This window comes from Ruditapes philippinarum, unplaced genomic scaffold (assembly GCF_026571515.1).
Source record: "Ruditapes philippinarum isolate M1 unplaced genomic scaffold, ASM2657151v2 ctg2987_1_1_1_1, whole genome shotgun sequence".
NCBI classification, from domain to species: Eukaryota; Metazoa; Mollusca; class Bivalvia; order Venerida; family Veneridae; genus Ruditapes; species Ruditapes philippinarum.
In genome coordinates, this window is record NW_026867371.1 from 51214 (window position 1) to 78925 (window position 27712).

The 27712-nt window shown below is 32.5% G+C and overlaps 1 protein-coding gene across 1 annotated transcript; it reads left to right on the forward strand.

The window, feature by feature from the left end:
* The first annotated feature begins 3473 nt into the window (after positions 1-3473).
* LOC132735840 (ankyrin repeat and SAM domain-containing protein 3-like) lies at positions 3474-19135 on the forward strand. Its single transcript, XM_060722854.1, has 13 exons — positions 3474-3564; positions 5922-6097; positions 6665-6863; positions 7416-7537; positions 8206-8287; positions 10033-10165; positions 10710-10889; positions 11610-11735; positions 12517-14018; positions 14268-14410; positions 15062-15203; positions 15913-16085; positions 18281-19135. Exons 2-13 carry the CDS (start codon positions 5925-5927, stop codon positions 18537-18539), a joined length of 3234 nt encoding a protein of 1077 aa, XP_060578837.1. The 5' UTR covers positions 3474-3564; positions 5922-5924; the 3' UTR covers positions 18540-19135.
* Positions 19136-27712: the final 8577 nt, after the last annotated feature.

Genomic DNA, 27712 nt, shown 5'->3' on the forward strand with positions numbered 1-27712 from the left:
AAAATATGTTCCCAATGGGAATAAGTAAGTGTTATAATCATTATCTTGAAATATTTGAATTATTCAGTTGTTTGTGATAAAAACATGGAATATTGTTTTCAAAATTTCAGATAAATTAAATAAATAAATGTTTATTTGTATAAATGCTTAATATTTAATCAAAGATATGTAACAAGTTTATTTGTATGAAATGTTTTATGGGCTTACCTGAATACCTGTTATACATGTATTAAGATTTATGAAGTTCCTAGTGTACATAAACAATAACCATGTTGCCCATTATAATAACATCTCCACATCTCCTATAATCAAATCATGATTATAATTCTATCGTCCAGTTTCTTGGATGCTTTTTTAACCAATTCATAGTTATCTTTTTTGAAGCATTTTTGAAAAAAGTATTACACTGTTTCTTTTTAAATAAAAACAGATCTGTTATATTTTCTCTTTTTTTTCAGTTTTTATTTGTGTATTGCTTTATGTAGCCAGATAAGTTATTTGTAGATTGGTTTTCATGTTTGGCATTTGATTAACTAGAAATACAAGACGGGTAATAGACGGAAGGAATTTCTGCTGTGTTTTTGAGTTAAAAAATTACGCAATTGTTACTAGCTATTTATATAACATTACACTAACTCTGTGGCAAATAATTATTTTATTCTTTTCATTAGAGATAACAACTTTCTGTTCCTAGCCCTTAATTTATGAGTCTGATTTTCTTGCTTGTTCATCCTTTGAAATTAATTTTTTCGTCCAAATTATAAACTGTCAGTTAAATGTTAAATTTCTCAGGCTCATTTAAATTCTTGATGTTTATTAGACAACCGATGTACATAATAACTTTATTCAGGGAGTTAACTTTATGCTGTGGTTAATATAATGTTAATCGAAGGTTAATAATTTCTTTAATTGAAAAGTCAGATTTTCCAATTATTTTCCTATGTGATGGTTTGTAGTCAGGAATTTCTTTGTTGGATATAGGTGTTGGGATTTAACCCTGACAATGCTAAATATCTAAAATGGACTTGTCCATCTTTCAATGTGGACAAAACCATTTGTCATTTATAGGAAGAGTTTCAAAATAAGTACTGACTGAATAGCGAACAGTGCTGACCATGATCATGATCAGAAGACTTGGTGTGACAGCTGATCTTTGTCTGCACTGGTCACATACAACTGTAGGTAGATTCAGTTTAAATGATGAGGAACGTGTTATTTTTATTCAAAAATTGATTTTTTTTGAAAGAAATCAGTGAAGTTTTGTATAACCTTCCTTTAATTTACCATCTTTTGTCTGCCAGTTCTAAAAATATCATAGTGGTTTTAATTTGCTTATAACTTGTTAATCTCCACACTTTATTTAACATCTCAAAGAAAATTAAAAACTGAGCTCAAAATCAACTATTTTTGAGGAGACCTGAGTCTCCTGAGTTTTTTTAGTTGTTATGTTCAAAAACAGTGGCTGTTCAGTGACTGAAATAATTGGAGGGAAAAATAACAAACCAATACTGTGCCCAACTTGAGTCAAAGATTATATACTTCTGCTTTGTATATTAGGCTGTATTATACATTTGATCAGATATGTAAATTAACTCACATGTATTCAAACATCTATCATGCATATATATTTTATTGTATGTTGTATCTTTATAAGAACTTTATACTGTCAGAGGACGGAATTAAAATGTGCAATTTTTAGAAGGAAATGTTTGTTGTTTATATTTCCTGTCTTGTAGAACAAGTGGCTAAAACAGGCTCCATTGTTATTGAGAGTTCATTCAGTTTACTAAGTAAAGTTGAACATGTACATATACCTTAACTTAATGCCTCCAGTCCGATGAAAACCAATTCCTAATATGCTACATGTAAGAAATAAGTAGATCTGAACTTTAGTCAGATTGTGGTCACCATCAAAATAAAATATTATATTTTTTAAGTTAAAGGGACTCCACTGAGGGTTTTTTGACACAGGACTGGAAATATTTTCTCAAGATTTATGTCATACTTGACATAAGTCCAATAACTTGTGTGCAAAATGCTGATCTATGTAAATGTCACAGTTAAGAACTGTTCACTACTTAGGGTGAAAATGTGTAAGCGGCTGGTTAACTCAGTCGGTAGAGCCACAACGGTATTCCGAGTGTCCTGGTTTCGAGTCTCGGTCAGGCTGCACATTTTTCTCAACCATGGCATAAAAAATTCAAATAATATCATATAATATGTATTTGTGCTTTTTGACCCGATTTCTTTTTATAAGTTAAATAAACACTAGGTTTTGAGTCCTGTTAGGGATGTTAATAACCCATTACCTGCCTGAACCTAAAGTGACTTGTCCTTTACCACCAGTATGGAGCACAGCAAATTACATATTTGAATTGTCTGACCAACCTCTAGACTGCTGGCTGACCAACTTTAAATATTCATCTTGATATTCCTAAAATTTGTAATGGACAGTTTTTAAAATGGAAGCTGGACGAGTCCATTTACAAACAAATATTGAGGTTCAAGGTTAAAGTATTTCATATGCAAAAAATGATTATCAAGACAAATATTGAAAAAGTCCCAATGCTTCTAATTTAATTTAAAGAAATTTCTGATTTCAATGGCCATTAAAATTTTTGACATATATCGCAAAACCACTATACTAGCATTAATTTAACAATTTTATCCCATGTTTAAAATTGACAACAAAAAGCATGTTACTCAAAGTTAATTGTTGTCACAAGATTGTTATGCTTTAAATCAAAACTGCCTATTTAGTCCATATTTACAAAAGATCAAATAGTTAGTTATAATATTAAAGTGTTATTTTAATCAAAAATATTTTTTCTTTAAGTGAAATAATGTCATTGACAAAAAAGTGAAATCCCCTTTTTAATTTATTTTTATTAAATTTTATTTTAGTTCAATTCAATTCAACATGTTAGGTCTTTTTTAGTATATCATAAGTATCAAAATAATTTTGGTATAAAAAGGGAGTGAAACGTCTTGGTGTGAACCGTCTTGGTGTGAACCGTCTCAATAGTGAAACGTCTGTCTACCCCATGCAACCTATACTTGAAATGTAATGAAAAGAAGTTAAGAATGCCATATCTTGATACAAGTTTTATATTTTTATGACTGACATCATAGTTGCTAATAAGATATTTTTGATGTAGGGCAAATTAAAGATGTTATATTGTTTTGCAGGAAGTTGTTGAGTGGTGGTAAACTTAATTCCAAGGGGAACAATTCATACATATTTTATGAGTTTTCTCCCTTATTAATAGGTTACATGAACAATGCTAACTTGTACATGTAATCTGACATAATTACATGTAGTCAATAGAGGGAGAATCCTTTCTTATGAAGATGATCTAGTTTTTATTAATATTACAGATGTTACGAAGATAAGGGTACCTGTAGATCATACGTGGTCACACAGGGGATGACAGTGATATTTTAAACATTCGTAAATTCTACATCAATATCCAGAACAACAACAACAAAAGCAAAGAAATGTCAAAATAATATTTATGAAATTTTTGGTGTTACGGGAATTTTTGCTAATTCCTGAGTTCTACAGTAAGTTTATCATGAATGTATCACGTGTTTTTTTGTTATGGAGTAAATAAAAATCGATTGCAAATGCTCTTTAAGTTGTTTTTCGCAAAATTGTTTGTTAGGTTTGCGAAATTTAATTTTTATCTGTCTAGTGTTAATTAGGCTTAATGTCATTCATATAGTAATGTGTTTTTGACAATAACCTAAGCTTAGTCTAAACTTAGACCAACATCAATGTAACAGTAAATCATTTGACATTATTATCCATATGAAACCGTCCTTTGGCTTTGTACCCCACCCACCTACATAATTCTGTCTCGTCCCATCCCAGGATTAAGCAGCCTGTCTGTATTTCTTCTGTGTGTCTATTTAAACACCCTGTGTGACTCTTGGCACACCAAGCCAATTAGTGTCAGTTAGAGAAGTTAAAAAGTGAAACAAAAGGAGATTTATGCCTTTTAAGTGTTTATTTTCCTTTCATAAGCAGAGTTCCAGATAGCTTGTGTATCACTATCAGCGTGAAGTACGCATAGGAAATCCAAAATAGGCATCACTTTCAAAATTTGTGCGTCAAAGTTACACTTGTGACTTCCAAAATCTAATACTTTTCCTTCTTTACCTATAAAATGTGACTTCAAATATCAGAGATTTTGAAGTCTTTGACTTCCAAATTTTGAAAATGGAAGCCCTGATAATTTTGCTGTGTTTCCTAAACTTGAGTTCCATATATTCTGGTAGTCTGACTTTACAGAGCATGTTTTATAATTGTTTGGTAGTCTGACTTTACAGAGCATGTTTTATAATTGTTTTACATTGAATTAGTATTTTATTTGTAAAAGTTGTTCTAAAAAAAGAAAATAAACAAACAAACAAACAAAGACAATGAGTTTAATTTGTTTACAAAAATGCAAAATGCTTTTTTGACAGATTATACCCCTTAAGTTTTTGCAGAACTTGCATTTTACCCCTCACTCTAGATTTTGAGGGGTAAAAACCCCTTGGCCAAAAAAATTATCTCGAGCTCTGCATAAGGGATACTATATGATAACAGTTCCATTTACAATCACAAATTTTCCTTCGCAATTTTCAAACTTATTATACTCACTAGGTCCAATAAACCTATTCACAGTTCTGGAAAAAAATTCACAAATTAAAGAGGTGCGCGGTTTAACCGGTATACCGGTAAACCACAGTCTGAGAATTTGCGGTACGTATCTCGTTACAGACCTGGAAAAGCGGTACTTTTAACTCTAATTTAAAGCAATTACAGATCCGTAAAATGTGCTAAATGAAATCATTTTCTGTTGTATATGTCAATATATCTTTGAAATAACATTTTTGCAAACAACTTTTGCCGACTTTTATCATTCTCCGAATCTAAGCGAAAATTGAATGCTTTATCGATTACCGCATGTAAGCCAGAATTGTCGACTTGCATGATCTTGGTGGAAGAAGCAAGAATCGTTGACTTTACTTTTACTTGTCCAAATATCTCTTATTTGATACGAAAACTACTGTAAAAAGAAATATCGTAAAGATTGATCATTCACGAGGGCATTCAGTGCATAAACTTAGGGTGTTACTATTCTAAGTATTTACATAAATAGCAACCAACCAGGCTAGGGGTTTTCCTTACATCACGCACTTACTGGATGCTCATGGCAATTAACTAATTATAGAATGGCGTAGAAACTGGATTAAAAATAATGTTTGTTCAAGTAATGAATAATAATTAAGCAGTAACATGGACAGACTATCTGATCAATTAGATTTGACTTTTTTTAGGACCAGACCTCAGACGCAACAAGGGTCTTAAATGCTATGGACTGAATTTCTTAAATGAGTTAATATCACAGTGCAAGAAACCATTAGTTTTGCTTTGCCTTTTTGGTTGACCTGTTCATGTGCTTGTCCCTATGAGACATTATTTGATACATCCACACCCAGGTATTCGGCTGATGTAACCACCTCTGATGTATTCCATGAAGAGAATATTTAGTTGGTATAGGATGTTTCCTCTTTGTGACATGGATTGATTTACATTTAGATGGATTGAAGTCAATGTCCCAATCCAAATCCCACTTTTCTAAGGTACATATATTTAAATCTTTTTGAATGGTTTCTGATTGCTGAGTTGATGTTAAGGTTAGGTATATAGCAATTTCATCAGCAAATATGCTAACTTTTGATAGGATAATCCGATATTTTGAGGAAGGTCATTACTGTATGCAAGAAAGAGAAAGGGTCCAAGCACTGCATAAACCACTGGGGGACTCCAGAAGTAAAAGTGTACTGTCTTAAACATGATATTTAATAATGATATTTTAATAATCAAGAAATATGACTTATATATTTAATAATTATCATTTTGATTACAGACCATGGCTGAAACTGAAGGGTCAGATGATACTTCTGAGAATGAGCTCCTTAACAGAAGTTTGTCTGTATGGAAAGGAAACAAGACATCAAAGGAAGAATTTGAGCCAATACCTCTAGATTTACATACAGCATCAAGTCTGGGTCTATATGATTGTGTGAAGGCACATATTGTCAGGTGATTATTATGATATACTTGAATTTATTATATAGGTAGAAAATGAAATATTGAGATATATTGACGAAAAAAAATGCATATTTTGTTTTCAGTTTTTTCACTGTAAAGATTACTTTTTCACTACAGTGAAACATATTTTCTTTCTGGTGTCTTGTTGGACTACATTCTTCTAAATTCAGTCAGTACACAAATTTAAGGTAGTAAATGTGTCAAAAAAGAGAAAATGTATATAATAAACTGAAAATTCATATTTTTTTCCTATAAATACAGGATTTATATATCCTCTATACATGTATATTAAAGTAAAAAAAAACAGAAAACAAGAAGGTTTATAGATAGATAAATATATGGTTGATGTAGTTTACTCACTTATTGTTGATCAAACCATTTACATGCTTCACGTTTGCATGAATTAATTCTTAAATCATTAAGTTGGAAACAGTTTTGAAAGTTTGCAAGAAAAATAGTAGTGCCAGACCTGAAGTGTGATGAAATCCAGGGTCTTTTTTAACAAGTGTTTTTGTTATAAATCCATACACTTATGATATTGTTTACATTTGACATTAGAGGAGAGGTTGACATCGACCACATTAACAAAGGTGGCTGGACTGCCTTGATGTATGCCTGCTATATTGGTCATGAAACTATAGTCAGTCTCCTATTAGAAGAAGGGGCGTGTGTAAATCTTCGTAACCAGAAAAAAGAGACATCATTGATGTTAGCAGCTAGCTGTGGTAATGATAGAGTGGGACGTCTACTATGTAGTGTAAGTAATATTGTTAGAAATTCTTTAAATAAGTGAAATATCTGGACATATAATGTCTCCTAAATTTTAACAATTAATGATTGAATTACAGCATATATTATAAAGATTTATTAGGTTGAATAATAAAATTACATATATTGACTGAATATGTTCTTTTATTTTTGATATGTGAGAATTCCTCTTTAAAAAAAAACAAAAACAAAAAAACATGACCTCCTAGAGATAGAGAAACTAGAGATTAGAAATGGAGGACTCTAAAAAAAAAATTTCATGAAATAGTTGTTGATTATATAATACAATCATGAACAAAAAGTTCCATATAATGATACAGAACAAGCATACATGTATCTCTTTATTTGATTATAACATTCACAGATATAGTTTTTATAAGGATATAATAAAACTTACATTTAATTTTTAGTTTTAATTTGAATGATGTCAAGCAATTACGTGATGTTATGAATGCAGGCTAATAAAAATATATAAACCACATTAGAATGCATTATAAAGGAATTTGAAATGCTTGAACATGTTATGTTTCATAATTTACAGCAAGGAGGTGAACTAGAGTCTCGTGATGCTCGTGGTTGGACAGCATTATTTCATGCTACATACTCAGGACATCAGAACATGGTCAGTTTTCTGCTGAAACAAGGAGCAAACATGAACTCTGTGTAAGCTACTGAAGTTTTAGTGATATGATAAAATTAATGATGAACAAGATAATGAATGAATGAATAGAATACAATGTATACCCTTTAAGTCCTAATGCTGATACAAATTCACTTACCACACAAATTTAGAGTTTGGCTAACCTGCATATCTGTGTACAATCTATCATTACTTTATGCTGGATTCTGCTTAAGCCAGTGCTAGGGGGCGTGGACTGTAACTTGCACTTTCCAAGTTGCATCCATGAACAAGCTCAATCAAACCGAGCCTGCAACATTTTTATTTTTGCTGTCTTGGGCTTTCTTTAGGGATTCTGTTTTTCTCTTTTCTATGCTATAGACCATTGTGCATAATTGTAATTTTTGTTATACATTAAAACCCCAGAAATTACCAGTTGACAATGTTAAAGTCATCAGATTCATATGAACATATATAAGACAAATCCACATATTTATTTTTCTCGATTGATTAATTGAAACAAGTGTGTTGTAAACGATTGGCGTATGGCCAAATTTGAATAGTTGTCGTCTGTCACTATATTCGGATTTCGTTTATTTGAACGCATCGGTTATTCAAAGTAAATTTTCAGTCCCAAGCAATTCGAATAATCGAGGTTGGACTGTACATGAGTTAAGCAAGGCTAGAGTTAAAACTGTTGTATTGATTACAGAGAACCCAGTATGGGAATGACACCATTTATGGAGGCAGCTGCTGAGGGTCATGAGATTATCTTACAGCTGTTCCTACAACATGTAATTATATCATTTATCATTATTATCCCCCGCCGAAAAATTTCGGCGGAGGATATAGAAATAGTCTCCGTCCGACCTTCCGTCCTTCCGTCCGTCCGTCCTTCCGTCCGACATTTTTGTCCGGAGCATATCTCTAAAAGACTTTGAGTTATCAACTTGAAACTTCATAGGTGGATAGACCTCATTGAGGAGGAGTGCAGTGCACAAGAATGATAACTCTACCTTGCATGATTTTTGAGTTATTGCCCTTTGTTATTTTTCAAATTGATTTTTGTCCAGAGCATAACTCCAAAAGCCTATGAGATATTAACATGAAACTTCATAGGTGCATAGATCTCACTCAGGAGGTGTGCAGTGCACAAGAATGATAACTCTACCTTTCATAATTTTTGAGTTATTGCCCTTTGTTATTTTACATACCTAATTTTTCACCCGAGTGGAGCATAACTCAAAAAGTGTTTGAGATATCAACATGAAATGTCATAGGTGGATAGATCTTATTGAGGAGGAATGTTGTGCGCAAGAATGATAACTCTTCCCTTTACAATTTTTGAGTTATTGCCCTTTTTTTCATGCTATTTTGTCCAGAGCTTATCTGAAAAAGTATTTGAGGTATCAACTTGAAACTTTAAAGGTGGATGGATCTCATTGAGGAGGAGTGCAGTGCTTAAGAATGATAACTCTACCCTGCATTATTTTTGAGTTATTGCCCTTTGTTATTTTTCAAAATTAATTTTTGTCCAGAGCATAACTCAAAAAGCCTTTGAGATATCAAAATGAAACTTCATAGGTGCATAGATCTCACTCAGGAGGTGTGCACTGCAAAAAAATGATAACTCTACCTTTTATAATTTTTGAGTTATTGCCCTTTGTTCTTTTTCATACTTAATTTTTCAATTCAATTTTTTTCTCAAAAAGTATTTGAGGTATCAACTTGAAACTTCATATGTGGATAGATTTTACTGAGGAGGAATGCAGCACACAAAAATGATAACCTACCCTGCATTATTTTTCAGTAATTGCCCTTTGTTATTTTCAGCCATCAGTATTCACATAGGTTTCAAATCTGTAATCACTATAGCCATCAGTTTTCATTACCAAAAGACCTCTTTAAATGGAATTATTCCGCTCTACAACATATACATTCTTCCAATGAGCAAACGCATTCGGCGGGGGATGGCCATGTTGACATGGCTCTTGTTATATTTGTATAAGTATTACAACATCATAAGTTACCGTTATTGAAGAACAAACATCTATAAATAGAGAAGCAGACTTAAGTATGAATTGGGAATCTTCGCTGAGGATTTATCCCCTTTTAATTTAACATAGTAATCATGAATAGATTGAATGAATATGTAAACAGTAGAAATACAAGTAGACAATATTCAATATTATATACACTTACATAATCAGGATGTTATAATTAAATTAAGATTGATAGTTCAACTCGTGTCTGGCTTTGCATGAAATAATGCACAATGGGGGTCATTCTTCACATACATATGTATTAAAGCTATTGTTTCACTTTTGAAATCCCAAAACAAAGATGTTAAACTTAAAGATTCTTCTGTAAAAAAAACCTCTTACGTAAAAGAACCTTTGGGCTAAAAAATATGTTTCAGAAATTGATAATTAACCCACAATAACAGTACATTTGCGATCAATAAGTCTTTTGACTGCACATTTTTTTATGACATAAGTTTCGAAAGTTTTTATATGTTTATATATATATATATATTCAGGGTGTAAATGTAAATGCTAAAGCTTACAATGGTGATACAGCAAGATCTCTGGCTTTAATCAATGGAAACATGAAGATAGTTAGTCTTATAGATAATCATGTGATGCCAATTACATCTCTGCGGGCAGAGGCAGGTATGTACACCTTTTTTATATGGCCTCAATGAAATATTGGGTTTATTAGTGTTATAAAAATCTAATCTAAAAAAAAACAAATATTTCCTTTATGTATCAACTGACAAAGCTAATAAAGCAAAACATGTATTGATATTTAAAATTGCGTTGGTTTTGGTCTGTTTGTCCTATCTTTATTCAAATGGTGAAATGTCTGTTTTGGATCATGAAGAAAAATAGTAAAAATTTCGTGTTTTTGTGTCTTACTCATGAATATTGTTATAAAGCTGTATTTATTGTAATTTTTTACATTTTATTTGTAAATATTTAGTACTGTAAGTCTATTTCGTGATATTGTTATAAAATCTAAATTATCCATGATCAATAAACCCAAGTAATACAATAATAAGCATTGCAAAACACATACTGTGTTGTATATACAAGTAAGTTAAACTAAAATTTTGTACAAAATTTGCTCTTAACCACCATTTCTCAGCAAGACAGATATATATGTTTACTTTATGTATATGATGTAAATCAATCAAACATAGTCTTGTTTTATCAGGGTTAGAACCAGATCTGAGTTCATCTGATGACACTTTCTCTCGTCGCAACAAGAACAGAGGTAGAGGCAAGGGTTTAGGTGGAGGCCCTAGTATAATGGATGGACCTCAAGCTATAGCTCGCTTAATAAACAGAACTAGAGACCCACCTCAACAAAAAAATCCTGGTAAATTTTTTATTTGTAACTCTTAAACTTTAAGGTAAATGGAAACTATGTTGCATATATTTCAATGATCTTGGACTTGTTTTATCATACACTCTGTTATATGACTTAGAGTGTATAAAGCTATATATCTACTGTCTATAATTTCCAAATTATTGTATGAATTTTGAAAAGAATTATTCCGAAATAAGTGTATAAGGGAGATATATTTGTATATTTTCCTATAGCATATGCAGGAAATCATTGCTAAACAATTAAATTCCTACATAAAATAGTCACACAATATTTTGTTAGGTCGCATACCAAAATCCACGTGTGTTCAAAAAAGGTACATTCTATGTTACATGTCTTTCGAGAATTGTCCTCAAGATTATGGGACCAACGTAATTTTATTGTTTACAAATTTTAGAGAAAATAATTTCGATATAGGGTTTTTACCCTTATTTTTTTAAAAGCCTTGATATAGCTTGCTTTTCATTTTCTATGTTTTAAGATCATTGATTTTATCTATATACAGGTGCCTGTTAATGTTTGGAAAAGCTCCTCTTTTATGTTCAGGTGGAATGTTGCATAGCAGTTTTAAAACCTTACCAAATATCTTATATCTTAAACATTAAAGGCCCATTGTTGTAAACATATGTATGAAGATTATTAGCAGCCATTTTAAATCAAAGAAGGGTATACCCCTGATTTCATGAATGAATTATAATTTCTGGTTAATTATTATAGAAGGTGAAGTACCTAAAGGATATGTAACATTCCCAGAAGATGGGACTAAAGATCAACCTCAGAAACTCTCCTATAGAGATGTAACATCACCTATCAACCAGGATGATTATAAACTGGATAGTTCTGGTAGCAGAGGTAATTAGCTTATATGATTGTAGGAATTGTTTCAACTTCTCATCTATGTTAATATTAATATGAAAGAATGGTATGTTCTAGCTTTAGTTAATGTATGTTGTTCAATCAATTTATTTATTGTATTGCTTTGCTATGTACATGTGTATATAAGTGCAGATTTGTTTTGTTCAATATATGTATGGTCCAAAATGAATGAGTAAATAAATAAATAAAGGCACTTGTAGGAAATAATCTATAGTTCCACATTAAAAAAAAGTGGATCTGCGGTCAAACTTTATACATTTATATACATGTATCTTGATGAATTCTACTTGCCACATCCATTTTATTTCAAATGTCAAGGTCACAGGAGGCTATAATAATAACTGGCAATTAAATCAAAGTGCATTGACCTTTGGACTTCAAACTTTAAAGCTTGAAGAGTCCTACTACCCATTCTATAGTCATTTTGTATCAAAATGTCAAAGGTCATGGTTACAGTGACCTTTCTCCAGAATTTTTTGTGTATGGTCAGAAACTTAGATTTTGACTTTAAAACTTGATAAATGAATGTATTTTGATAAATTCTGTCTTGCATGTCCATATAAAGACAAAGTTAAATATGATAACTCTGTTTATTTAGCAAATTTGCATATAATTGATCACTTAGAAAAGTGCAGTAGGCAGAGGAGCTGGCTGCTCCTTGATTAGCTCTTGTTTAATAAAGTTTGTAGTTGTTTTGTTGTAAGATACCTTGAGAAATACATTTATCCATGAATGACATGTTGTATTTTATTTATAGACTATAATGAACCAGAAGATGACAGCAATGCTTTCTCTAAGACTGGTGCCCTCACAATAAAAAGTAGTTCAGGATCTAGTGGAGGCCTGGCTGCTGCATTTGGTATCCGGCGTGAGGATAGCTTAGACAGTGATGAATTCCCTCATGAGTCATCATGTGGAGACTCACATCACCATGGTAACAGCGGAGATAGTTCTTCTGACGAGGGACTTGAGGAGAATCAGGGTACCAATCAAATTTCACAGACTCTGAAAAAATCTGATGTCAGTGGGAATGCAGAGAAAGGACCAGATGATCCTGAGACTAATCCTAATTTAGATAGAAAAGGAGAAATGGAGAAAAGAAAATTACAAAGTCAAAAATCAAAAGAATTAAGACTGACAACTGAGAAAGTGAATGAGATAGAAGTAATGAAAAATTCTGTCTCAGAATGGATAGACAGTGTTCATAATTCAAATTCTCTCCCAGAAACCATTGTTGAAATTCCTAAATCAGATAATCAGGCAACGGAAGACAATGAAAAGGAGGCTGCAATCAAACCAGAGTACCTTCCTAATAAACATAAACATGCTAAATCACCACAACATGAACATATTTCATATTCCAACCCAGAAAACACTGGTGATGTGTGCGAATCTGAAGAGGGTTCTAGTGAGAATCACAATCCAGGCAAAGGTCATGATCCAAATCTTGTCCACCAACCTGGTCAAGGTTACAATTCTAATGAAGGTCATACTCAACATGAAAGTCACACAAATGTCCAAGGTCATAGCCTAAGTAAAGATCATGGTCACAATCCTGGTAAAGTTAATGGTTCTTGTCAAAATTCTAATACAGATCAAGCTCAAAATGCTGGTCCAGTTCAAAATGTTGGTCTGGACCATGAATCATTTCATGGTCAACATTTAGGACTAGGTCACAACCCAAGTCAAGGACACAACCCTGGTCATGGTTACAAACCAGGTCTAGGTCACGCTGAAGGCTATAATCCTGGACATGGGAAAAAATCTGATACTCATATGCAATATCCAGTATCTGTAGAGCAGAAAACCAGCCGTCATGAACCAAAGCATTTCTCTGGAGCTGAATTAATTGAACAAGTAGCAAATAATCTGAAGAACTATGACCCTAGGCCAGCTCAAGAGTTCCTTCAACAAAGTCCAGCTATTGCAGATTCAGCAATTATTTCAGTGGCAGACCATAGTATTCCACCTGTTTCTGCTCTGAATATTTTAAATACTGGACCTGATGGGTATAAATCTTCTAGTTCCCACAGCACACCAAGTAGTCACCATGGCAATCAGGGTACTAGAGTTTCTGCACCTCCAGGCTTTGCCCCTGCTGTGAATCCTTATCCAATAAACCCATACCAAGGCCCTCCAAATGTATCGCTGTATCCCCATGTAGCCTCTCAGTTACCTCCCACAGGAATAGTCCCACAGGGGCTTGTGGAAAAACAAGAATCAATACCCTCATCTAATGCTGCCTTTATAGAAAAAATGGTAAGTTGTGTGAATATTTACCTATGATCAACCTATATGTAGAGTTAGAAATGCTTCAGTAATAAACCATTAGTTTTATGTTAAAATATATAACCAATGCTGCCCTATCTTACTGACTTTTGCACAGTATTCTTAATTATTCATTCAAATTATTATTTACTTTTGAAGATATTTTAACCCGGCTGAATTTCTTAATTGGATATTTAATTTAAAATAGTCTATTCAAAGTTAAAGGAATTTCTGTTACAGAAAGACTCAGTTCCCCTTGATTTACCTACCCTGCTTGATCAACTTGGCTTGTCAAAGTATTTACCGACGTTTGATGAACAAGATGTTGACCTCCAAGTATTTCTTTCACTCACAGATAATGATCTGAAAGAAATAGGAATCAAGTAAGTTTAACAATCAGTAATAATTTAACATACAGATATTTAATCTTTACTTCACTCGAAAGTGATTAATATAAGTTGCAAGAACTTGTTTCGCAATCGAGTTTAAATAAATATGTTTAAACCAAATCTTTACTTTATTTAATGTGTTTGTAACTACAGCAGTTGAGGGCATACCTGGAGTTTTCCTATACCAGTGGAATGGCACCTATAGTATTTCGCCTCTAATGTAGGGGGCACCTGTTGTCTTCCTTCATTAGTGGAGAGGGCATATGAAGTCTTCCTCTACCAGTAATAAAGTGTTGATATGACATAAAACCAGCAAGAAGATATGTTAGAAAAACTGGAGAGTCTGAAAATTTAGGCATTAGAGAAAATGTGAAATAAACAAAGCTCTTATTTTACATGATTTTACTTTTATGGCACACATTTTAGATAGCAGGTTGAAAACTCTTTGTCCAGTGCTCTGACTTCTCCACCAATGACTTGCTTTTTAAATGATGTATATGTTGAAATATCTCATTTTCTTGGAAATTTGGATTTGTTATTGAAATTATAATTTTATGCAGTGCGTTTATTTTTCTTTGCATGCTGCGGCTTCAGTGAAAAAATTGTTACTTTTGTTCTAAAAATCATTTGAATTTGATGTAACAGATTGTTTGGTCCAAGAAAGAAGATGATGAATGCTATAGCAAGGTGGCACAGTAAAGCTAAGATATCTGTTGGGGAGCTAGAACAGGTGTATGCTGACCGCCTTGAGGGTGAAATGCAGGAAATGGGTCTGCAGTTGCAGCTGGTAAGTACAAGTTTAAATCTTGGTATTGCCGTTTTGTTGTAAAACACACATGCCATTTTATAAAATAGCGAAAAAAGCAAATTTTTAGCTTCAAGTAAATTATAAGTAGATGTTCTCAAAAGAAACAACATCATATTACTATTTAATATTGCTAGTTATGTACCTAGAGAATGTATTATTAATATTGTTGTACATTTAGAAAATTTTATTCATATAATGAATGATCAGAAATATCTTATTAAAAAAATCTCATTTCTTTGTTGTAATCCAATGTTTACCTGAACAAAGGGTCAATGTTAATAAAGACCTGTCCATCAAACATAATGTATTAATAGGAGTCTGCTACTATGCTTAATCTAGTTCTACATTTAATGATTTATAAAAGGTCCAGTTTCAAGATTTTATTAGCTACTAGTTTTGAGTAATATAATACTCTTCATCAGGCATAAAAATACATGAAATTCTAACTACTGAGGACTGTTAGTTCTACATTTGATTGGAGTTTGCCCATTATAGCAGGAAATTACTGGCATTCACATCATGTTACTTCAATATACATGTATAGATTTATCTGGTCTAGGATCAGAAATTTTTGTTTGAAGTAATTTGTTGTATAAGTCCATAGAATTCAAGCCTAGTGTTGAAGAAAATAGGTTGGTGTGGACAGACAGTTTTGATTAACTCTAATAGTTGAAATATTTTATTACAGGCATTGGAACAACTGGAAAGCCTCAAGGCTCAGGTCAAACAAGAACAGCAACTTCGTAATGTGACTGAGTCATGTTTAATGGAGGAGAGAGGGGCGTGGCAACATGTACAACGTATAATCATGGAGACTAGGCAGCAATGTGAGGACTTCAAAGATGTGGTCAGAAAAATGATGTATGTTAAACTTTATGATAGCTTGTTTAGATTTTATGATTCATATCACTCATTGTCTATCGCTCTTTGTTTGTTTGGTTGTTTAATTGGGTTTTACGTCACACTGGCACAGTATAGGTCATATGGCGACGTTTCAGCTTTACTAGTGGGAGAAGACCTAAGGTGCCCTTCTGTGCATTATTTCAAACACAAACAGGCACCTGGGTAGAACCACTGACGTTCCGTAAGTTAGCTGGAGAGCTCCTCACATGAAAAAATCCAAAGTCGCTGTCAGGATTCGAACCCACAGCGGTGAGGGGCAAGTGGTTTGACAACTTTCTTAACTTCTCGGCCATGACGCCTCTATCACTCTTTGTAAATCGGTTACAATATACATCTTTGTTACTTATCTATTATTATTTCACTCACTGTCAATCAATTACTGTTTTTTTCACTTTATATACAGTTAAACTTCGTTCGCTCGAACTCGGATCGCTCGAATACTTCCCTTCGCTCGAACTCATCGCCCAGTCCCGGCAAAATTCCTATATAATATATATTGTTCTACATCGGATCGCTCGAACACCGATCGCTCGAACTCTCACTGATCTTCTGGTCCCTTCGCAGAAATTATTGTGAAAATCACACCTTTTCGGTCGAACACAAAAGGACAAGTCAGGTATTGTCCTAAATAAGATGGACAGTTCGGCGACACTGGTTTTTAAACACCTCGGGATCGTGACAAAGGTAATTAAGGTTAATTGATACAAAAAAAGAGGTGTTATAACCGATTATTTGTATTTGATAATAATGTTGATTTTGCCGTTTATGGTAACGATAAAAAAGAAAATAAACTTGTGAATAAGTGGAAATGATGCATGCCAATAAAGAATGACGTTTACCCGGACGGCTTTAATTACAACCGATGGTTCATGTAAAGTGAAATCGAACATCGTTATCCTATTTAATATGAATGATAACTTGTTATGTGTGTTTATTTAAGTAAATGACTACAAATAGATTGCTGCTGATAATATTTAATTTAAATATTATTCATTATTTATTTTTAATAAAATTAAATTAATTCCCATTTTATAAACATATATATATATAGTTTATACATTGTTCAACAAGAATTGGTATTGTGATTGCCCAATCCAACTCAATTAAACAATATTTGCATGAATAAAGTTAAACAGCCGTACCGTTAATACTTAATTAAACACTGGGATAATAATTTTGCTGAATATTGAAATATTCCACGAACAGATATACTAACAAACAATTATATTGATGCATTTATCATTCGACCGATGTAAGCTAGGAAAACCTTTAGGCATATGATCAACGTAATAATAGTTCAACATCGGTTGGCTCGAACTACCGATCTCTCGAACAAATTTGCACAGGCCCTCCGAGTTCGAGCGAACGAAGTTCAACTGTATCACTGAATACTAGTATCATTCTTTATGTATGTTTCACTGTATATTACTCAGTGTAAGTCACATATTGAGAGTCACTCATTATAAGTAAACAAATATATATCATTTCCAGTATATTGCTCACTGTTAATCACTCATGTCATATCTTTCATTGTCATTTGTGGAATATAACCTACTTCAAAATGTAATTATTAGCTCAGCAAGATAGGATTTGTAGCAGTATGTTTTGCAATATTTCTAAATGATAATGAATTCATCACATGTTTTTTAAAAGAGTGTTAATGCTAGTTTCATATTTCTTAGCAAGTTTGTGAATAAAGAAAGTAAAAAGTAAATTTTTTCTAATGCAGCATGCCTCCAGCTTCATGCTAATTTTCATTTAAAAATAGAAAATGTATTCAAAAATAAAATTTTTTGTTTCAAACAATAAATGTAATACAACACTTAAATCAATATGAATTGTCAAAAATTGGTCAAAATAAGTAAAATAACCCTTACTGCATTAGTCATGCAGTAGAGATATGGTGATAAATACTGCACAATAAGTCATTAATCTCACAATACATGTAGTATACATGAATCGTTTTACTTTTCTTAAAATCTTAGTACATTTTTCTCAAGCTTGGTTTTCTTGAAACATTTTGACTCATGACTGAAGGCATGCACCTATAAGGATGAGAAATGGCAAGATATGTAAATATTATCGATAAATGTTGTTTGGTAATTATCAGTGTTTTTAAGCATGAAGATAAAACAACTCTTTCGTTTTTACAGACAATATGTCGGTGAGTTGAAGTCACGAGTGCCGCTGGACAGCATTCAAGGTCAAGTGAAGCGACCAATCAGAGGAGCTGGTGCAATAAAAGATGAGAGGGGTGTGATTCAGCAAGAACACATGCCCACTGAGGCTGTTATACGCAAGGTTGACTACTACTTACAGGAAGTTACGCATTTATTAGGCAATGTAACAAACAATACAGATCGTCTGCTGGGACGTAGTCAAACAGAATCACCAGAGAGACCATATCCCTGATATTTATCTAACATATCATATCATATTATTAATGTTTTTATATGAAGAATACCTGGCATTTAACAAAACCATGACTACTTAAAAAGGGCATATTGTGAAATGGTAAGTTTCATTGTAATATTGAACAATAAACTAAAAGCAGCACATAATAATTTTAAATGGCAAAGTAGTTTATATATTTTTTCAGACTTATTTGCAATTTTAACATTCACTCATTGCGTGTAACCTTTAAACACTTTCTTTATGATGGAATGAGATGTTTTTTAAGAATATTATTAAATGTGAAAGAAAAGATATAATATACTTATACTGATCTTTGAATCAGTCAGTTGACTGGTTGGTCATGGATCATTTTTCATTTAATATGTATGAGATTTTGATGAGACTTCATACAGTGGTAAATGATTAAGAGAAGCAGAGCAGTGAAATTATGTTATTGTTCTGACATTTTAAATTGTTGAAACAAAAAAGCAATGAAAAGAAGGAAGTTCATGTATATATGTATTATTCTCTCTTTCCCACTTTACAAATCTTTGAATGTATGATAAGAGATCAGACAGATCTAATATATGAGCAGCGTCACGACAAAACCAACATAGTGTGTTTGCGACCAGCATGTATCCAGACCAGCCTGCGCATCCGCGCAGTCTGATCAGGATCCATGCTGTTCACTTACAAACTCTATAACAAGTAGAGAAACTGATAGCGAACAGCATGGATCCTGATCAGACTGCGCGGATGCGCAGGCTGGTCTGGATCCATGCTGGTCGCAAACTCATTATGTTGGTTTTGTTGTGACGCGGCTCATATTTATTATTTCATCTCAACAGTTAACAATTTTAATTATTTTTTTAATCCAAAATTATAAGTGTTTATGAAAAATTTTCCTTTCTCAAAGTAAAATGAATGTTAAGAAATATTAGTGCAAGTTTTGTTATTTTAAAGATCTCAGTATGTTTATATTTCAGTTTGTTAGTGAATTTATATAATGATTTAGATTTAGTTATGCTGCAGACCTTATGAGACATCTCATTGACCTGTTCTGTTTTGTATTGATTATTAATTTACATTCTTTTTTGTACAATTTTTACATGTTTATATCTAGAGTAATATGTGAACATATCAATGTTTCTCATATTGTTTCTGAAATATCCTATGCAAGAAATTGGGAATGCTTTAGAAATATTCTCATTAATATGATTTATCACAGACCTGTGCACTTTTGCGACTCCGGAAAAATGATATTGCACAACCATGCATATATTTTGATGTTAAGTCATTTGGGTTACACAAACAGTGTAAAGATATGCTAAATGTTAGAGTTATGATTGTACAGTTTTACTTAAGGGCACTGAAAATGATTCTTTTTCACTTTAAAGCAACACGCCTCCAGAATTATGCTAATTTTCATGAAAATTTGAAAATGTATTTAACAATATAATATTGAAAAGTTACCAAAAGAATGCAATTTCCACATTATCAATGGCACTTACAACCTATTTTAATTACTATAAAGAGGTCAAAAAATGCAAAAATAGCCCTTACTGCGTTAGTAACGCAGTAGAAATATAGTTATAAATACTGAAAAATGCGGTCATTAATCGCACATAACATGAAATTTTTACTAGAATTTGAATCTTTATACCTTTTCTAAAATTCTATTACATTTTTCTCATGTTTTATTTTATCAAAATATTTTTGCTCAACTGGAGGCGTGCAGCTTTAAACACTCTTTATTTTTGGTATGTGATAACTAGAATATTAAATTGGTGTAAGTTCATTACTGAATTTATTGAACTTGTTGAATAAGATAATATTATTCAACTCTGCAGAAGCTTGCATAATATAATTTTATTCAACTCATTAAATAAATTCAGTATTTAATTAACACTAATTCAACATCCTCTATATATTCAAATCATAACATTTTAGAGAAAAATATATATCAATGAAGAATTTTTAAATGAGAATTTTTGAAATAGTAATTTTAATATTTCTCTTTTTAAGCACTATTTAACTTATTAGGTTATTATATTATTATTGATGGTGTGTTTTCAATAACTAAATCACATTTTGTTTTAGTAAAAACATTTTATACTTTCTTAAGTGAATCTTGTAATTTGAAAGAACCTGTTGAAATTAAGAAGAAGAAATTGTATATAAAGTACTCTGTACTAGGTTAAAGTTACCAATTTAAAACACTAGTATGAGTTTCTATCTCTCAAAATCTAGTTCCTACTTAATGACATATATAACTGGCTACATTAAAAGAGTTATAATCAAAAAGAATATGATCAAAATGTGAATAACTGTGATGTGTGAGGCAAGGTAATAAAGCACTTTATGATTTGATAACTACACATATAAACTTGATTTACTATGCTCCCCGAAAAATTTCGGGGGAGCATATAGTCGTCAGGTTGTCCGTCAGTCCGTCTGTACGTACGTACGTACGTCCAGAATTCGTGTCCAGCCCATAACTTTGTTATTTGAAGTCGGATTTTAAAACTTTTTCACAGAAATGATCACCATATTGAGACGATGTGTCGCGCGCAACATTTGGCTCGCTACCTTGAAGGTCAAGGTCACAGCATGACCTTGCAGCAAAATCGTGATCGGTCCATAACTTCTTTATTTGAAGTCGGATTTTAAAAATATTTCACAGAAATGATCACCATATTGAGACGACGTGTCGCGCGCAACATTTGGGTCGCTTCCTTGAAGGTCCAAAACCTATTCGGGGAGCATCACCCGGTTTAACCGGCTCTTGTTCCACTAAGATATACAGTTATAAGTTGTTATATTATGGTTTTAATATAGATATATCATTGGTCAGAGTTATGAATAGAAGAGATATGAGCGCAAAAGAATCTCAGCGATTTACCCTGTGTGGTTAATTAGACAATATATAAACCAAACAATATATAGCCTGAACATTATTATGATGTATGTAAAAGCTTAACATGTTCTATGATTGACCATTAAAAAAAGACTTTCTTATTTCAATTTTAACATACATATATACATATTTGAATTCAGTTCACATTATTCTTAAGTGATCATTAATTATGCCCCCACTTCGAAGAAGAGGGGGTATATTGCTTTGCACTTGTCGGTCCGTCCCGTCCGTCGGTCCGTAGACCAAATGGTTTCCGAGTGATAACTAAAGAACCCTTAGGCCTAGGAACTTCAAACTTGGTATGGTGATTGGTCATGACCAGTAGATGACCCCTATTTATTTTGGGGTCAATGGGTCAAAGGTCAAGGTCACATTGACCTTTTATGTTAAAACGGTTTCCGATCAATAACTAAAGAACGCTTAGGTCTAGGATCTTCAAACTTGATATGGTGATTGGTCATGACCAGCAGATGAGCCCTATTGATTTTGGGGTCAAAGGTCAAGGTCACATTGACCTTGTAGGTAAAAACAGTTTCCGATCAATAACTAAAGAACCCTCAGGCCTAGGAACTTCAAACTTGGTATGTTGATTGGTCATGACCAGCAGATGACCCCTATTGATTTTGGGGTCAAGGGGTCAAAGGTCAAGGTCACATTGACCTTGTAGGTAAAAACAGTTTCCGATCAATAACTAAAGAACGCTTAGGCCTAGGATCTTCAAACTTGGTATGGTGATTGGCCATGACAAGTAGATAACCCCCTATTGATTTTGGGGTCAAGGGGTCAAAGGTCAAGGTCACATTGACCTTGTATGTTAAAACGGTTTCCGATCAATAACTAAAGAACGCTTAGGCCTAGGATCTTCAAACTTGATATGGTGATTGGTCATGACCAGCAGATGACCCCTATTGATTTTGGGGTCAAGGGGCCAAAGGTCAAGGTCAGATTGACCTTGTAGGTAAAAACAGTTTCCGATCAATAACTAAAGAACGCTTAGGCCCAGGAACTTCAAACTTGGTTTGATGATTGGTCATGACAAGCAGATGACCCCTATTGATTTAGGGGTTAAGGGGTCAAAGGTCAAGGTCACATTGACCTTGTAGGTAAAAACTGTTTCCAATCAATAACTAAAGAACCCTTAGGCCTAGAGACTTCAAACTTGGTAAGATGATTGGTAATGACCAGCAGATGACCCCTATTGATATTGGGGTCAAGGGGTCAAAGGTCAAAGTCACATTTACCTTGTAGGTAAAAACGGTTTCTGATCAATAACTATAGAATGCTTAGGCCTAGGAATTTCAAACTTGGTATGATGATTGGTCATGACCAGCATATGACCCCTATTGATTTAGGGGTCAAAGGTCAAGGTCACATTGATCTTTTAGGTAAAAACGGTTTCCGATCAATAACTTAAAAAGGCTTAGGCCTAGGTACTTCAAACTTGGTATGATGATTGGTCATGACCGGCAGATGACCCCTATTGATTTTGGGGTCAAGGGGTCAAAGGTCAAGGTCACATTGACCTTGTAGGTAAAAACGGTTTCCGATCAATAACTAAAGAACCTTTTGGCCTAGGAACTTCAAACTTGGTATGATGATTGGTCATGACCAGTAGATGACCCCTATTGATTTTGGGGTCAAGGGGTCAATGTCATAGTGACCTTGTACTTAATGACCGTTTCTGACCAATAACTCAACAACTCAAGTTGCCTTGGTTGATATTTTTATGTGCTTTTGGTATACACATTTGAAGGTCTTATGTAATATAACAACTTAGCTGTCATTAATGAGGCCTTGAAGGTCTTATGTAATATAACAACTAAGCTGTCATTAATGAGGCCTATGTGATTCATAAAATTTATGTATATATTATTTGGTAAGATTTTTAATCACTTTAATTGCTGCACACAACTTATGGGGTCACAATAATTATTACCTTGTGACTAGTCATGACCAGTAGATACTAGATAACCCTTATTAATTGCTTGTTCACTGGGTCAGAAGTCATGCATAATAACCTGATCACATGACAAATTGGCTGCCGATAGGGGGCATACATGTTTTACAAACATATCTTGTTGATTGTTAAACTTTCCTTTTCTTTTGTTTTTAATCATATTTCATGATATTTGATGGTGTTATACATTTTATTTAAATGCTAATCAGTTCTAACCATATAGTAATGTAAATTTTTATAAACAAACCTCTTATTATCAAAAAATACAAATAGTATTTTAAAACCATTTCTATAGCTATATTTTATAAATATAAAATATTTCTTAAATGTACATGTGTTTTATAGGATATATATATACAATTTTGATCTGTTTTTGAAACCTTTATCTGTGATAGATATATAGATGACTGTCCATTTTGTGTTCACTGTTTGTATTTTAATACCTTGTAGTTATTTTAATTAATATATGTCTTAACCTTATTTCAGGTGCTTGATTAAGTTGAAATTAACTTTTTAGGAATCCTCTAGTTGACTAAGAATAGTTACAAAGGTCTTAGAAACTGTATACACCAAAGCATCAGTGTTAATCATTGTTAGAAATCATAAATTTTTGAAAATTTGACTTTGTAATCATTTACAGTTTTTTTAGGAACATTTGAGTATCTTCGTAGCTTTTTAAAAAGATTTTAATGTCTCTTTTTTTCAAGGGTAAGTATTAACATAAGCAATGTGTTATTATGTAGAATTTGTGTGTTTTTTAATTGTGGTTGTTGTATGGTTTTGTGCATGTTCATCTATCTGTCCCTCTGACAAGGCTACTTAAACTAATGTTAGGAACATGTAGCTGTAAAACAAAACAAGAGGACAATAGACTTCCTTCATTAAACATAGAGTCATGGCCCTCTGTTCAAAAGAATATAACAAAAGAAATTGCCCAATATTTCGATTAAAAGTCACATCTATCCATCTGTAAATTGGGAACATCAATGTCTACTCATTTACTTGATAATTGTTAGATATGCTGTTTTCAGAACTGGTAGGGAGGATTATCATGGCCATTAGATGACCCCTGTTGTTTTTGGGGTCAAGGTCACATTTACACATTGTAGAAAATTCTTGTCAGCTCAATATTTTGAGAAGGAATAAGTCTAAACTTAGGAAACTTTGTAATAACATTGGCTATTGCAAGTGACCCCTTATATTATAAGGTCATTAGATCAAAGGTCAATTCCACAATGACATTTAATGTTAAGTCTTCGTGCCATCAGTATCTTTAGAAGGAATTTAAGCCTCCATTTGTAAAACTTAGTAGGGACATTGCCCATTGCCAGTAGATGACCCCCTATATGTTATAAGGTCAAGGGTTAAAGGTCAGTTTTACAGTATAGTCTAGAAGGAATATGCCAGTGTTTGTAAAACTTACTAGGGTAATTGCCCATGGCAAGGTGGTTACCCTACCCAATTGTATAAACTTGGTTAAATTTAACCCACATTTAACCCAGCGTTAATTTAATCAATGTTTATACAGTTGGGTGCAGGTTATTAAATCAAAGGTCAAGGTCATAGTTATACTTGTAAAAAAATCCTTTTCTGAACAATGATAATTCTCTTTGTTTTCTTTTATTTTTGTATTGTTTTTCTCACTGTTGTTGTCTTTACTTAAGCATCAAGTGATAATGGCAGACCTGTACTATCAGTATATACCAGAGCCTGTCTCTTCACATCAATGTTGTTTAACCCAACTATGTTCTGTTAGCTGTTTGATATTGGTATTTTGATATTGAAATCCCTTCAGTAAAACAATTGACAGTTAGGGCAATCAGTGGTTTGATAGTTATATAGATAGCCAGAGACTCCCTAACATAATTTAATATATACATATATATACAGTGACAATTAAGTTTACATATTCCGTCCTATATAATACATATACAGTGACAATTAAGTTTACATATTCCGTCCTATATAATACATATACAGTGACAATTAAGTTTACATATTCCGTCCTATATAATACATATACAGTGACAATTAAATTTACATATTCCGTCCTATATAATACATATACAGTGACAATTAAATTTACATATTCCGTCCTTTATGATACATTAAATTTTTCATATTCCATCCTATGCATCAAATAAAATAAGAAAAATATGCACTGTATGATTGCTGTTAAGATGTAAATGTTTTGTAATAAGAATATATGTATATATGTAAGGATATTTGGTAAATGTGTTACATATAACAGGCACAGAGGTTTGAATATTATTCTGTAAGCAATTTGAGGTCAATGAGATATAAGGTTCATCAATAATATTTCACTGGATTTCTACCATCATGTCCTAAGAGCAATACAATTACAAGGGTATGAAAAAGATATAACTGACTAACAAAACATAATGATTATAGCATTCAGAATTTCAGTTCATTTCTGTCTTTGACACTAGAATGTTGCCATAAAAGTTTCATTATAATAGGGAAAACATGCACATTAAGTATACCTGATTCAATTTATTGAATATATAAAAAAAAGTCTTTGTTTTTGTGTGATGATTTAGGTAATGTTGCAACATTTCACATTGAAAAATTGTGACATTACAAGTTGAACTTTGGGCTGTACATAACATGTTTTCATTTGGATTTTAAGGCATTTAAAGGGACTCCACCAAGGTTTTTTGACATGATGGGACTGAAAATATTTTTTCCAGATAAATGAACCATTTGATGTAGGTTTAGACCAATAATCTTTGTGCAAAATTTCATATCTTTTGCGCACTTCATTTTTGCTGAATAATTATTCAAATTGTAAAAAAATTACCCAAAATGAAAAGCGTTTAAACATTTTTCACTCAAATAGGGCTAAGAAAAGCATAAAAATATGATTTTCAATTTATTTCAAAGTATATTTCTTAACTATCTTTGCATATACTTCTGTTTAAAGTGCCCAAGCTCATTTATGTAAGAAATTCAAATGTTATGTTTTTAGGCTTTTAAATCTCTGTGGAGTCCCTTTAAACATCAGCAAACACATATAAATACATTATATAAGCTGTATTGAGATGAAGTTATTATTTTCCTCAAATTGTCAATACAGGATATATATTCAGTACCTCTGTGTGCCATACATGTGGGCTTTGTTAAGAAATTAGGGTAGATATTTTGTTCAGATATACATGTTTTCATGTCTAACGATAAAATGTGAAAATAAAAAAAGAAAGAAATATAGACCTTGTTATATGATTATTATGACAGACATTTAAAAAGAGGCTTCTGATCTATGGTTCTATCTTGTTGTATCAGTTGTAAATATGGAGGCATCCTTGGTCAAATGGTTATGGTCATTTAATTACTACATGTAATTGGAATCTTTTATTAAATTAATTCACAATGATCCATTTGGAAACATAGAATAGTACCATCTAGAAATGAACAATAATGTATTTATTGTAACTTGTATGATTTTGAAGATGAGTATTATTTCATTTTTATTTGCACATAAATCAAATACCATAAAATGAATTGAATTATTTACATTTCAAGTGTTTATATTGAAATTTCAATACCTGGTAAACCATAGGAACATGTCTACAAAACAAGGATCATCAAAACAGGACAGATGCTCCATCTTGTGTCATTTAACTTTAGAGGGTACATGTACCATCAAAATGTTTGTGGTTTTAAACTTGAACTTTTTTGAGCTATTGCTACAGTCAGGTTGTTGGTGCAGTCCAGAAACTTAATGTTGGCCATTATAGCTTTGCACTTGTCTGTCCGTCCGTACGTCCCGAAATCTTGTGAATGCAACTCCTCTTAAACCGGATGGCAGATTTTGCTTAAACTTACAGGGATGAACAACCTTAATGTGTAGATGGTAGTAAAGGAAGGAATTTTCGCTGCGACCAAATTTAACAGAATTATGGCCCTTTGTTGATTTTTTCACTAAATACTATGTAGAAATTTTGTGAACGCAACTCCTCTTAAACCGGATGGCAGATTTTGCTAAAACTTACAGGGATGAACAACCTTAATGTGTAGATGGTAGTAAAGGAAGGAATTTTTGCTGCAACCAAATTTAACAGAATTATGGCCCTTTGTTGATTTTTTCACTATATACTATGTAGAAATTTTGTGAACGCAACTCCTCTTAAACCGGATGGCAGATTTTGCTTAAACTTCCAGGGATGAACAACCTTAAGGTGTAGATGGTAGTGAAGGAAGGAATTTTTGCTGCAACCAAATTTTACAGAATTATGGCCCTTTGTTAATTTTTTCACTATATACTATGTAGAAATTTTGTGAATGCAACTCCTCTTA

What these genes read in the sequence shown, in the direction of transcription:
- LOC132735840 (XM_060722854.1), top strand. Translation starts at nt 5,925, where the DNA reads ATGGCTGAAACTGAAGGGTCAGATGATACTTCTGAGAATGAGCTCCTT. An exon ending in ATCTCTGCGGGCAGAGGCAG is followed by an intron (nt 10,166 to 10,709) that starts GTATGTACACCT and finishes TTGTTTTATCAG; the next exon opens with GGTTAGAACCAGATCTGAGT. An exon ending in CTGAAAGAAATAGGAATCAA is followed by an intron (nt 14,411 to 15,061) that starts GTAAGTTTAACA and finishes TTGATGTAACAG; the next exon opens with ATTGTTTGGTCCAAGAAAGA.